The 13,643-nt window shown below is 43.4% G+C and overlaps 1 protein-coding gene across 2 annotated transcripts in view; it reads right to left on the bottom strand.

Moving 5' to 3' along the window:
• Positions 1-13,643, bottom strand: part of FAM13C (family with sequence similarity 13 member C) — a 38,846-nt gene that overhangs the window by 14,109 nt on the left and 11,094 nt on the right. For both annotated transcript variants that reach the window (XM_039366782.1, XM_039366774.1), the window contains exons 4-8: positions 12,581-12,644; positions 11,750-11,837; positions 6,696-6,906; positions 4,024-4,162; positions 1,592-1,673 (exon numbers count right to left, since the gene is read on the bottom strand). In XM_039366782.1, coding sequence (XP_039222716.1) covers positions 1,592-1,673; positions 4,024-4,162; positions 6,696-6,906; positions 11,750-11,837; positions 12,581-12,644 — 584 coding nt within the window. The remainder of the gene's footprint in view (positions 1-1,591; positions 1,674-4,023; positions 4,163-6,695; positions 6,907-11,749; positions 11,838-12,580; positions 12,645-13,643) is intronic.

The raw sequence follows: 13,643 nt of genomic DNA, 5'->3' as shown, positions 1-13,643 counted from the left end.
CCAAACCTCCTCTGGAAACACACCATTTTCACCTGCCAATCCAACTTCCTGCATAAGAGGGAGTTTTATGAAGTCCTAGGAGAGATCCCACACAAAACGTTGGAGAATTGTGGTTGCCATTTTTTCCTAAATCCAAACCTAATAGTCAACTCTGTAAACCACTAATTTGATAGCTAAATAATACACAATGCCCAGTAATTTTTTTTTTCATTTTCTTTTTGGTGTGGAGCAGAGGGAAAGGCAAAGATGTAATTATTCCTGATTGAAGGCTATTTCAGTATTCCCCCCCCCCCTTCTCTCAGTGGCCTCAGCAGGGTAGAGGCAATTTAGTAACTCAGCTTCCAGCTTTGCTCATTCATTCTCTTCCTTGCATTTATCTGTTTTGCACAGGCCTTTGTAATCAAATGGAAGCAGTAATCGTATGGATCAAATTACTTGACTTTTTAAAAAAAAATTTAAAATGTCATTAAAAAGTCACACTGGAGCCTCCAAGTGGACGTTATCACAAAAATGTACGACACCTGTCATCTGGTAGAAATCTGACACTTGGGACATATTGAATGGGGAAATAATAGTTTCTAAAGTTCATTTGGTATCCTAAGATTAAGCTTGGCATTTTAGGATGGGTGCATGAAAGGCATCCACACAATGAATCTATTAGCTCTGCAGTAGCTCCGTCGGTGGAGAGCCGGGCTGATCCAGGAAAGGGCTAGGATTTCTTGGGAAAGCAACAGAAACCAGCATTGCTGGGTTTACACAAAACCAGACCTTGCTGGTTACATCTCCAAGAAAGTGTGAGTGTAAAGGGAACTTCATTCTTCTCTATATATATAGGGGGCAAGGTGGAAAAAAAATAGAATTTTCCATGGATCCTTTAGAGTGAGGTAGGATTTGGTTTTCCCAGTTGCAATGGTTTTCCCAGTTGCAATGTATGGCTGTGAAAGTTGGACCATAAGAAAGGCTGCGCACCAAAGAATTGAGGTCTTTGAACTATGGTGCTGGAGAACACTCCTGTGAGTCCCCTGGACTGCAAGGTGATCAAACTGGTCAGTCCTAGAGGAGATCAATCCTGACTGCTCTTTAGAAGGTCAGATCCTGAAGTTGAAACTCAAGTACTTTGGCCACCTAATGAGAAGGAAGGACTCACTGGAGAAGAGTCTAATGCTGGGAAAGATGGAGGGCAAGAGAAGAAGGGGACGACAGAGAATGAGGTGGCTGGATGGAGTCACTGCAGCAGTAGGTGTGAGCTTAAAGGGACTCCAGAAGATGGTAGAGGACAGGAAGGCCTGGAGGAACGTTGTCCATGGGGTCGCGATGGGTCAGACACGACTTCACAACTAACAACAAAGATTTGTGGGGAATCAGTTGTAGCTAGCAAGGAGGTTCTCCCAGAAATCCTTCACATAGGTAAGGAATGCCTTTCTGCCCTGTTAGAGCTCAACTGGCTTTTCTTCCAGTATGAGGGATGGCGTGGAGAACACAAGTGCCTCAGGAAAGATTCTTCCCCTTTTCCCATCCATTAGGCTGGATAGCAAATACCCATAGCTTCTGGTACTGTGAGAAACAGGCTAGACACAGTGACGATATGTACCTTTTAGCTGTTTACGACTTTTGGCCAGGTCATTCATCCATTTCATTACCTCAGGATTTGATATTTTGTCAGCATGAGAAGGCTGTGCAGAAAAGGAGGGAAAAGAGAAACCATACGAAAGTGGATTGCAATGTTACTCTTATCAACACCAATATTTAAATCACACGTATCCTTGCCAAGATACAGCTTGGTGTTATTAGTCTAGAGCAGGGGTAGGCAACCTTGGCTCTTTTATGACTCATGGACTTCAACTCCCAGAATTCCTGAGCCAGCATGGCTCAGCTTGGAAACCTCTCCCTTTCCCCTCAGCGTGGCTAGCTCAGGAATTCTGGGAGTTGAAGTCCACGCGTCATAAAAGAGTCAAGGTTGCCTACCCCTCGTCTAGAGAAGTGGTTCTCAACCTTTTTTTTTACCACTTTAAATACATTTTGTGGCCACAGACCATGGCCACAGGCCCCCAAGACTTAAGATTTAAATCATATCATTTCTTCAAGCCTTTGTGGGGGGGCCCATGATGACATTGCAGCCCCCTAGGAGTCCACAGACCACAGATTGAGAACCACTGGTCTAGAGAAGCCAGATCAACTTTCCAGGTAATGTTGGAGGATAATCTAGATCAGATCACAGCTGGACTGATCACCTCTTCTGAACCTGGGGTCCATCTAGACCAGGGGTAGGCAACCTTGGCTCTTTTATGATTCGTGGACTTCAATTCCCACAATTCCTGAGCCGAAATGGCTCAGCATGGAAACCTCTCCCTTTCTCCTCAACATGGCTGGCTCAAGAATTCTGGGAGTTGAAGTCCACGAGTCATAAAAGAGCCAAGGTTGCCTACCCCTGGTCTAGACATTCTAAGGGCTGAAGAACGGCTGGGTGAAGACCCGTTTCTCTGCCAAGAGCTACAGTCCTCTCCTATCAAGGAGGCCTGGCCTGGGGGTGGTGGAATTAAAGAGAAACGTGTTTTCCTCTCTCTGCCGTGCCTCTTCTCTTCCTTTCCTTCCTTTTCTCTCTCACTTGCATGTATTTATCATATCTATGTAGCTGCCCATCTCACAGCACAGACAGTTTCTATATTTGTCCCTGTATATCACCTTAAAATCATAGAATCCTAGGGCTGGAGGTCTTCTAGTCCAAGACAAGAGTCTTTATTCCACCCTGGACAAATGGTTGTCCAATCTTTTCTTGAAAACCTACAAGAAGCTACAGGTAGCTTTGTCATGTTCACAGCCCAGGAATGAGACCAACCTCAGTAGCCTTTAGCACAGACATGTCAAACACAAGGCCCGGGGGCCGGATGCGGCCCGCTAAATGGTTTCATGCAGCCCGCGAAGCCATCCTGGAAACAGTGAGGGAATCGTCCCCACTGCCTTGGCCCTGGCCCAGGCTGGCCGAGAGCCAATGCACAATTTTGTGGTGGCCATCTATGCTGAAGTGCATTCAGTCTTAGCTCCACGAGGCTGTCTAGAAACAGCGAGGAACCAGCCCCCGCTGTGTCAGTCCCACCCCCTGGGTGCATGCTGGGGAGATGTCACCCTTTGTGAGGAATGAAGAAATGGACCATGCCTTGGCACTTGCCCCGGTCCCACCCCCTTCTGCCAGAGACCCTCAGATCTGTCCCACTCCTGCCCAGGCCCCCACAGGCCCCCTTGACGCGAACGATGTAGAGCTGGCCATGCCCACCCAATAGGCCACACCCACTCCATCCACACCCACCCAGTGGGCTGCACCCACCCTGGCCACACCCACCCAGCCCCCCGAAGGCAACCACAATGCTGATGCGTCCCTCAATGAAATTGAGTTTGACACCCCTGCTTTAGCAGTATCAATGCTAAAGTATTTTTCTTCCTTGTTTAAATATGCCACACTAAGCCTAAGCCTGGGGTTGTTTTCCCCCCAAGCCCTGTTCAAAAATCTTTAGTCTTACTTTATCAGATGGGTTGATTCTGTCAGGATGTACTTTTCCCTTTAGTCCTGTGTAATGGCTGAAAACTAATTACTGGGGGGGTTGCCAGTCTCCATAGTAAGAAGATAGTCTGCTGTTTCCTAGTTTTGCTGGTAGCTGGTTGTTGCTGACTACTTTGTTTGGTGTAGTAAGATATGCTGATAATCTAGTCTTAGGCATTTATGACATCCTTGCTTAGCTAGCTAAGCCTTCGTGAGGTCACGTGCTTATGATAAGGTTACTCATAGCTTCCCTCTGGTCTCCCAGAGCTGACACACAAGCATGAGCCATATTTCCCACAGTAGGTACTCAGATAATCCAAAATGCCTTCACTTTAGCACCTGAGAACATCAAGAATGACTGAAGCCACTCTACGCTCTTTGGGACCCGCCAAGCCCAGATCTTCTCCCCGTCGTTGCATTTAGAAGCAACCTCTCAGTCCTTCGTGATCTGGGTATGGGGAAATCTGGCTGCTCCCTTAGCTCCTTACCCTGTAATTCTTCTCCTCCTCAAACTTCTCTTCATATTTCCTGATTCTCCTCTTTAGGCTTTGCAGGTGCTTCGTGAGTTGTACCACGGTCTGGGGCACTTTGCTGTCCTCACAGCTGCCTCTGGAAGAACTTCTTGGCCTGGGACATTCAAAATGATGAAAACGTCCATTTAGGGTACTATTCTACCAAACAAGGGCTCCAGCTACTCCAGAGTGCTATGATGACACAGGGAGATGGAAAAATAAAGAGGAAGAGAGAAGAAGAGAGCAGGGGAGAATTACAGAAGTGGAAACCTGGCCCTGCCCTTGTTTCCTTAAGGACTACAATAATCTCCGGAAGCCAGCGGGTGATTTTAATAGCAGGACCAGATAAATAGAATCACCCACAAAAGAATTACGCTGCAGTTAAAGACATAATTATGGCGGTCAGTTGAGGAACAGCCACCCCAGTCACAGGTTGAGCAGCCTATGTGAAATGCTCAAACGCTCCTCCACGTCCAGTTCTGGATTTGTCAAATGTATGATTATCAGCAGCTTCCTTTGGGCTGGCGATGCTGCCAAAATGCTGGAACACGGACGCTGTGCTGGACCAGTTATATAATCATCTGACCAGAGTATATACTTGAGAATTGTGTTGTTGTGTATAGCCTTTACAGGTTAATGTTGAATCATTATGAGAACTGTATGTTAGAATGTTTGGCATTTAAAGGGTTAAGTGCTGTCTCCTTAAGAGATGGCTTATGGGTAATGTAGTTTTAGCTGTTCAGTGAATCCTATGTTTAACAAGTCAGTGGGAGGGGCCACTAAGTTCATCACAGGGTATCCTGGCTATGTGCCAGCTTGTGAAAGAAGCCTTTGTGAAGAGAGACACGAGGTGATGTGTCCCATAAGTGCCATGGGATGAGTCTACCATCAGTTTTTCACCGTGATTGGTCCAAACAAGATATCTGCTTTAATCCTGACCTCAAACAGACAAACGCCAAAGAACGGGATAATATTAGGTCATTTATTCGTCAGGAATCTCAATCAATAACTTATAGTCAAGAAGAGTTCTTCTGATGAACATATCATGACCTTCTCCATTCTTTTGGGTGAAAACCTGATGGTAGCCCATGGCTCTTATGGGACACATCACCTCGTGTCTCTCTTTACAAAGGCTTCTTTCACAAGCTTAAGGAGACAGCGCTTAACCCTTTAAATGCCAAACATTCTAACATACAGTTCTCATAAGGATTCAACATTAACCCGTAAAGGCTATACACAATAACACAATTCTCAAGTATATACTCTGGACAGATGATTACATAACTGGTCCAGCACAGACACCATGGCCTGAACTGGCCCTGCTAATGATCCTCTTGTGGAGAGAAGAGCCCCAGAGACAATCCTGAAGGTAGAAACCCCAGCAAAGTTTTCACAAGCCTCACGGAGGGCACTTAAGAAGCCCCGGGATTTTTCTATGCTGGCCTTAGCTTTGATTAGCAAGACTAGGGAGATGCAAGATCTAAACCTATTATGATATAGTGCCTGTCCTTCATTGTGTATCATTGCATATTTTTGTTTTCCTGTCCCTTTGATTTTGCACACGGCTTAAAGCAGTGGTTCTCAACCTGTGGGTCGGGACCCCATTTGGGGTCAAACGACCATTTCACGGGGGTCGCCAAACAACACAGTCCGCCATTTTTCCCCCCTTTTCCTTAGCTGTGCTACTCCCTTTTATTCTATTGGCTTTTGAAAGCCAATAGAATAGACTCTCTTGAATAGAGTCTAATTCTATTGGCTTTCAAAAGCCAATAGGAATTGTCCAGGCTGTCTCTGCCCTGCTGAGGCTGCCAAAAGTCCCATTCTGCAAACGGTGCTGCACCAGTTGAGTAGTCCTCAACTTACGACCAGTTAAGTAGTCCTCAACTTACAACCGGTTGGGGGTCGCGGCATTAAAAAGGTTGAGAACCACTGGCTTAAAGTCTCCTCAATAAAACAGTTTATAAATTCTCAAAATAAAGTGTAAATATTTGGTTGATTATTAATTTTAAACAAACAGTTCTTTTGTCATGTATTATTTCTGTCCCTCGCATCTCACAAATAAAAACAAGAAAACCTTCCTGGCACCCTCTTTTTTCATTACTGGAGCCCTCCTTGTCTAAAACGTCTAGTTTCCTGTTCTCCTTTTTCACCCTGGGCTGGTTTGTGCTCCAGTGATTTAAAATAGAAGCCACGATGCTAACTCACCTTGTAAGGTAATGATAAGGACCATCCCTAAATCAACCCACACTGAAGGAATGCTTCCAGTGGAACAGCTTATTAGTTTTACTATTATTAAAAACCCAGAGGCAGTTTGCTCTCTTGAGTCAATGAATTCGTAACTGTTGACCGTTAGCTGATAAAAGGTTTTGAAGCTACCAAATAAGGGGCCCAAGCAGTTACTTTGGGGCAGCAGAATCCTTCCTACAAAACTCAGTGTAGCTTGAACAATTCGTCTCGTCAAGATTTGTAGCTGTGGGAGAAGAGGCTGGAGGCCTTCACCAAATCTGGGGCATCCCCATGGATGCCAATTTCCCAGGAAGAAGGAAGTTTCTGCTTGCCCCGAAGTAGTGCTTCCGGGAAAAAAAACAGTTTTGTCCTCAAAGGAAACCAAAGTTGTTTGTGCCTGGAAAATGGAAAGTGCAGCTTACATCATGAAAAGCTGAGCACTTGGTGGGGAAGGAGCCGATTCGGGGTCTAAGTTAAACCTCTGGCTTTGGCTGAAGATAGAGCAGCGAGGAGATAGCAGAGGATAATCTCCGTCCGTGATGTGATGCAGCAGCCTGCAAGTCCCTAAAGCATCCTGGTCTTCAGCTCCATTGTTGGCCTCCGTCTGGTCCTCTCGGTACTCCTGAGCAGGCTCTGAAAGGTCAAAGATAAAGAGGTTTCTCATGGCAAATTCAATATCAGCCCGTATTAAAAAGAGAACTCAACTGCCACACCCAGAAGCAAACACTTCCATAACAGACTAGAATAAAAATGTCCTCCGCCTGAAGATTAGGTCAGCTTGTTGTGATTCCTCGTCAGCCAGTGGACCCGGCAGCTGAGTCTGGGGAATCAGAGGAGGAGGAGGAGGGGCTGGAGGGACATCAGAGTCAGAAGAAGGCTTACAGTCTGATGAGGAGCCTGGCCCCTCCATTCGCACTCAGGCTGACACACAGCTGTGCTGGGAGTCCGAGTTGGACAGTGATGAATCACAGCTGGGAGACATCCAGGATGCACAAAAACGCCGGCAGGCAAAGAGAGTAGGACAGAGGAATGCAATGGGGCAGCTCCAAAGGCAAAGGAGAAGGCATTAGGAAGCCATGCCTTGGCTGCATAATAAAAGGGAAGGTGTGGGAGGTGCTGGTTGCCGAAGACAACCGTTCGTGTTAAGGAATCGAGTTTCAGTGAACTGTGTTTTGTTTGCCTTGGACATTTTACTCAGGACTGTAAATAATAAAAGGGGATTGCTTTTTTTTTTCTTGCGGTTCCAGCCTGCTTATTGGAAGAGGGGTTTCTCCCTGTGAGCTTAACAAGGACTCACACAGGCTGGGACAGAACACAGCTAAGGAGAGTAATTGATACCAGGGACAACCTGCAATTGACACAACTCTTGAAATCAGTTTGCAGAATGAGAATGCTTCTTAGCTGATTCACTTCTTGATGCCAAATACGCAGCCAGGCTAAACGCTGGAAGAAGATTTTGCCATATTCTGGGTTTTGCAAATGGAAGGTACTTTCTGGGAGGAAAAGCAATAAATAAATAATAACAATGTTTTTTTTTCCTATTTACACTATTATCAGAAGCAGCAGCAGATGGTATTTACTGGCTTTACATATTTTTAGGCTTAATTGTTCTCTCCTTTCTACTAATTTGTATTGCAGAGAAAGATACACAAGCCATTGTTATTAATACTGTCTTGTATGAATTCCCTTTCCTTTCCCTTCCTTCCTTTCCCATTTTGATTACTATTGCATCTTGTGTTGTTTACACACACACACACACACACACACACACAATAGAGGAATTTTGTGAAAGGTTTTGGAAAGACAGACCCATTTCTTTTGATCCAATCAAAATATCAAACGCATAATTATGAAGTATAAGAAAAGTGATGCCTGTAACCATTTAACCAAAAAGTATAAAAGCATGCTTTCACGATATTAAATTTGTACACCAGAATGATTTATTAAACCAAATAGCTAACATTTATGAAAGAAATACAAAAAAAAAAAAGCGACAAGCAACAGGGAGAAAGCAGAACTATTTAACTCGTTTTTTGCATCTGTCTTTACACAAAGGGAAAAAACAGACCAACCTATCAAAAATAGTGCCATAAAAAACAGTATAGAAACACAAGTTAAGATAGGCAAGAAAATGATGTGAGCACCTGTCCAGCATAGACGAGTTCAAATCGCCAGAACCAGATGGATTACACCCCAAGGTTCTCAAGGAACTGGCAGATGTGATCTCAGAACCACTGAACTATATTTTTCAAAGATCCTGGAGCACTGGGGAACTACCACTGGAAAAGAGCTGATGTAGTTCCCATCTTCAAAAAAGGAAAAAAAAATGGATCCAGGAAATTACAGACCTATCAGCCTGACCTCAATACCTGGGAAGATTCTGGAAAAGATAATCAAACAACGAATCAGCAAACACCTAGAGGCAAACAAAATCACTACTAAAAGCCAATATGGGTTTGTCAAAAACAGATCATGCCAGACAAACCTTATTGCATTCTTTGACCAAGTGACAAAATTAGTGGACCGGAGGAATGCTGTGGATATAATTTACTTGGACTTCAGTAAGGCATTTGATAAAGTAGATCAAAACCTACTACTCGATAAGATAGAAAAATGTGGGTTAGACAGCATCACCACCAGATGGATTCGTAGCTGGTTGACCGGACGTACTCAGCGTGTGGTCCTCAATGGAACCACATCTACATGGAAGGAAGTGTGTAGTGAGGTGCCACAGGGCTCTGTTCTAGGTTCAGTGCTCTTCAACATCTTTATCAATGATTTGGACGAGGGGATAGGTGGGGAACTCATCAAATTTGCGGATGACACCAAGCTGGCAGGAATAGCCAACACTCCAGAAGACAGGCTTAAGATACAGGAGGATCTGGACAGGCTTGAACACTGGGTACTATCTAACAAAATGAAATTCAACAGTGAAAAAAGCAAGGTTCTACATTTAGGCAAGAAAAACCAAATGTACAGGTATAGTATAGGGGGTACCTTGCTCAATAGTAGTAACTGTGAGAGGGATCTCGGAGTCCTAGTGGACAATCCCTTAAATATGAGCCAGCCGTGGGCTGCAGCTGCCAAAAAAGCCAACACAGTGCTGGGCTCCATTAACAGAGGGATAGAATCAAGATCAAGTGAAGTGTTAATACCACTTTACAAGGCCTTGGTAAGGCCACACTTGGAATACTGCATCCAGTTTTGGTCACCACGATGTAAAAAAGATGCTGAGACTCTAGAAAGAGTACAGAGAAGAGCAACAAAGAGGATTAGGGGACTGGAAGCTAAAACATATAAGGAACGGTTGCTGGAATTGGGTATGTCTAGTTTAACAAAGAGAAGGACGAGGGAAGACATGATAGCAGTGTTCCAATATCTCAGGGGCTGCCACAAAGAAGAGGGAGTCAAGCTATTCTCCAAAGCAAATGAAGGCAGGACAAGAAGCAACGGATGGAAACTAACCAAGGAGAGAAGCAACCTAGAACTAAAAGGGAAACTTCCTGACAGTGAGAACAATTAACCAGTGGAACAACCTGCCTCCAGAAGCAGTGAATGCTCCAACACTGGAAGTTTTTAAGAAGAGACTGGACAGCCATTTGTCCGAAATGGTATAGGGTTTCCTGCCTGAGCAGAGGGTTGGACTCGATGACCTCCAAGGTCCCTTCCAACTTTATTATTATTATTATTATTATTATTATTATTATTATTATTATTATTATTACTACTACTACTACTACTACTACTACTACTACTACTACTTCTACTATAGAAGTGGTGCTATCAATAAGTCTGATTAAATAAACTAAAATACTTAACATTTTGGCAGGCACAACAATGCATCTGACTTTGTTTTCATTCCCATGAGTTCTGAATTGACAGCTTCTGTCATTTATGATCATAGATCAATCAACTCTGCACCATTCACATAGAGCGAGTTGGGTTTAAATTAAAAAGTAAGTCAAGTTCTTTTCTTTTCCATAAACATTTTCCAGGACTTAAATGCCAAAAGAAAAACACTCCACTAGCAAATGGCAATCCTTAGGACTTCTGCCCAGACTTTTGTGAGTGCTCTTTTAAGATGTGAAGAATTGAATGATTGGTCTTTGGCACAGAAACATGGATGCTGCTGGCACTCAGTTCCTGCCATAACTAAATTAAGCATTGAAAGACAATTTTGTATGCAAGAGAATCAGCCCGGAAGTGATAATACATTTGCAAGAAGCCGTAATGTGTCCGTAAAAGGCCCAAATGCAAACCTTACAGCTGCTTACCCCTGCCCACAGAGATCCCCAACATTGCCAACTTGGCTCTTTAGTGGAAAAGGTAAAGAAAAGTCTGCAGAATCACCTAGAAAGGGATGCCCATCCATTCAGTGGGAATTAGGATGTCTTTCCAGAGCCTTGTAATTAAAGCACCAGGTCCCTAAATGTTAAGATACCCAGTGCCCAGCTTTTTATTGTTACTATTATTACTGCACCTGGCCTCAAAACTGAACATGATTTGGGGAGCCTTAAATATTTCCCTTCCCACAATTTTTTCTTGGCTGATATGCCCACTAAAAAGGAGATTTTTGTTGTTGTTAGTTGAGAAGTCGTGTTCGACCCATTGCAACCCCATGGACAAGGTTCCTCCAGGCCTTCCTGTCCTCTACCATCTTCTGGGGTCCCCTTAAGCTCAGGCCTACTGCTTCAGTGATTCCATCCAGCCACCTCATTCTCTGTCGTCCCTTTCTTCTATTGCCCTCAATCTTTCCCAGCATTAGGCTCTTCTCCAGGGAGTCCTTCCTTCTCATTAGGTGGCCAAAGTATTTGAGTTTCAAATTCAAGATCTGGCCTTCTAAAGAGCAGTCAGGGTTGATCTCCTCTAAGACTGACCAGTTTGATCGCCTTGCAGTCCAGGGGACTCGCAGGAGTCTTCTCCAGCACATAGTTCAAAGGCCTCCATTCTTTGGCGCTCAGCCTTTCTTAGGGTCCAACTTTCACAGAAGGGCTAATGACAGCAACAGGAGTAGAAATATTATGTTGGACCACTGCTTACCTTGAACATGTGGGATAAAATAGGATCTCCCAAATACAAAGGACAATGAAGAATGTGAGTGTCTTAATCTTTCTATGGAAGGTTGATCTAAGAAACATATTTGCACCTCACGGATGTATGTAGGTATGTAGGTATGTATGCATATGTATTTATCTGTTTATCTGTTTATTTGTTTCTTTAATTAAAATAAATTAATTTTATTAGGATGGAATTGAGCCTTTACAATATATACTTTTTTCTAAAGCCACCAGTATTTATATGATCCAAATAAAATAAGATATATTTTTTCTCTTATTATGCCCTAAACCATGATAGATCTTGTGTTCTGAAATAATGCCTGAATTCAGTCACCAATATACCACATCACATTCAAAGGGTTTCAGGGATCTTTAATGATGAACACCCAAGGGCATGCATTAACCGAAGATTTTCTTACCACCGCCACCGTCTCTGTCAATGTGCATGCTAGTTGAGGATGATGAAGAGGCTGGTTCTTCTGAAGCCACCAGCTGAGGACTGTCTTCCTAGTTTAGCAAAAATGCAGAAGAGAGAGGTCAGCTGCAGAGCTGCAGGACAAGGTTCCATTTCTGTTTGCTTCGTAGAGATATTCCATTTTTGGAAGTGATAAGACACAGTTTTCATTTCCCTTTGTGGGAAGTCAGCCTCCCCCCCCCCCGAAAAAGAAATATTCTTGGAAATATTTAAAAGGCAGAATATATTTCCCCAAAGGATTTTAAAAGCAGAAACCAACACACACACACACTGTCCCAAACAGAAATCAAGTCTGCAGAATTGCAGATGTGATAATCTTGTCAGAAAGAGTGGAATCAGGAAACTGGGATTAGGAAGAAAGATCCCTAGAATCAACACACCAAAAATCTAAGAGTCATCAGCCACAGCCACAGGGAAGCAGGATTGACCTTTGGGACATAATAGGATTAACCCACCACCATCAGAATACCAGAAAGGCACACTCAGACTCAGGTCAAAGTTCATGGCACAGGAACAACTCCAAAGAAAAGGCTCCAGAGGGTATAAAAACTCACTCCCTACATGTGCTCACTTTCTTTTCTTCCAGAGCCATCTTTCTGTCTGGCTCTCCTCTTCAATAAACTGCAACCTTCTTTCTAAAGCAGTCACCATGTTGTTTATCCCCGGCTTGGACTGAACCACGATAACATACACACGTGTCCTCTTTCTTTCTTAGCTTAAGGAAGATGCTGATACCATCTTAGGAAAAGCATCTTTGGGCTTCTGGTAGACTTACCTCAGCGAGCTTTTGCAGATGTTCAGCAGCATCATTTGGTGAAATGAATGCACTTTGATCTGACCTGCAAAATGGGGAGAAGCAGAGAATCACAGCCCCTTCAGCCAATCAGCATAACTGTGGCGAATCTCCATTAAATGAACCCATTTCTGGATTTTTGCATAGCTCTTTAAAAGCAGAAGTAGGAGAGAAAGGGATCCACTTAAAAAAAATCTCAGAGTGGAATGTTAGGCGATTAAAAAATGAAATGTCACGGTTCCGACAGATGAAACTCTTCAAAGACCTTCCAGGCGTTGTTTGCCTTAAAGAATCTTTATTTGAGAAGCATAGCATGGGCACTAACACAATCAAAGCCAAAAACTGGATTCCCCTCCCCTGAGCACATAGTATCAAAGCACAATTCCCTCCTTCAATTAACAGTCATAAGTCACATTCTCCAATTAGTTTGAAATGCAGGCTTTCCCTCCAGTTCTCCAGTCCACCAATTCTTATCATCTCTTATTTCAATAGCCTTGGTTCACACACTAGTTCCAGTATTATTATGTCTAGCTAAACTCTCATGCACATTCCTCCCCCCAGCATCATCTAAGTCTAGCTCTAACTCTAAGAGTAAAACATAAGAAGAAAAGGGTTGCATCTCCATCTGTTGTCAAAGCAAAAACATCCAATGTTAGCAGCGTTGACATGAATGTTATTTCCTAAACCTCTTTAAAGCATTTACAGTCCTTAAAAGTTTATAGAAATGTGTTCTCTGTAATTATTCCTTGTGTTGTTAATCTAATCTTAATAAACGTCCTGCTCTGTCATAATGTCCTATATGAACTAAAGAATGATGTAGGGAGATGTTTCCATAATTAAAAGCAGTACGCCAATATTTTCCAAAACAAATGCAAGGTTTGTGCGCATCAATGTTTCAGTGAACACCATATTAAAACTAAAAAGTGCACTTTGGATTAGATACGCCTGCACCAGCTAAAATTTGACCATCTGATCTGCTTCATGATTTCTTAATCCCCATTATCTACCCCATGAATCATATGCAGCTCGCTTCTGTCACTAAGGA

This window comes from Crotalus tigris, unplaced genomic scaffold (assembly GCF_016545835.1).
Source record: "Crotalus tigris isolate CLP2741 ecotype Arizona unplaced genomic scaffold, ASM1654583v1 scf7180000017598.18339901613:2243638, whole genome shotgun sequence".
Lineage (NCBI taxonomy): Eukaryota > Metazoa > Chordata > Lepidosauria > Squamata > Viperidae > Crotalus > Crotalus tigris.
Note: the sequence above shows the minus strand (reverse complement) of the source record. Positions and strands in the feature narration are given on the sequence as shown.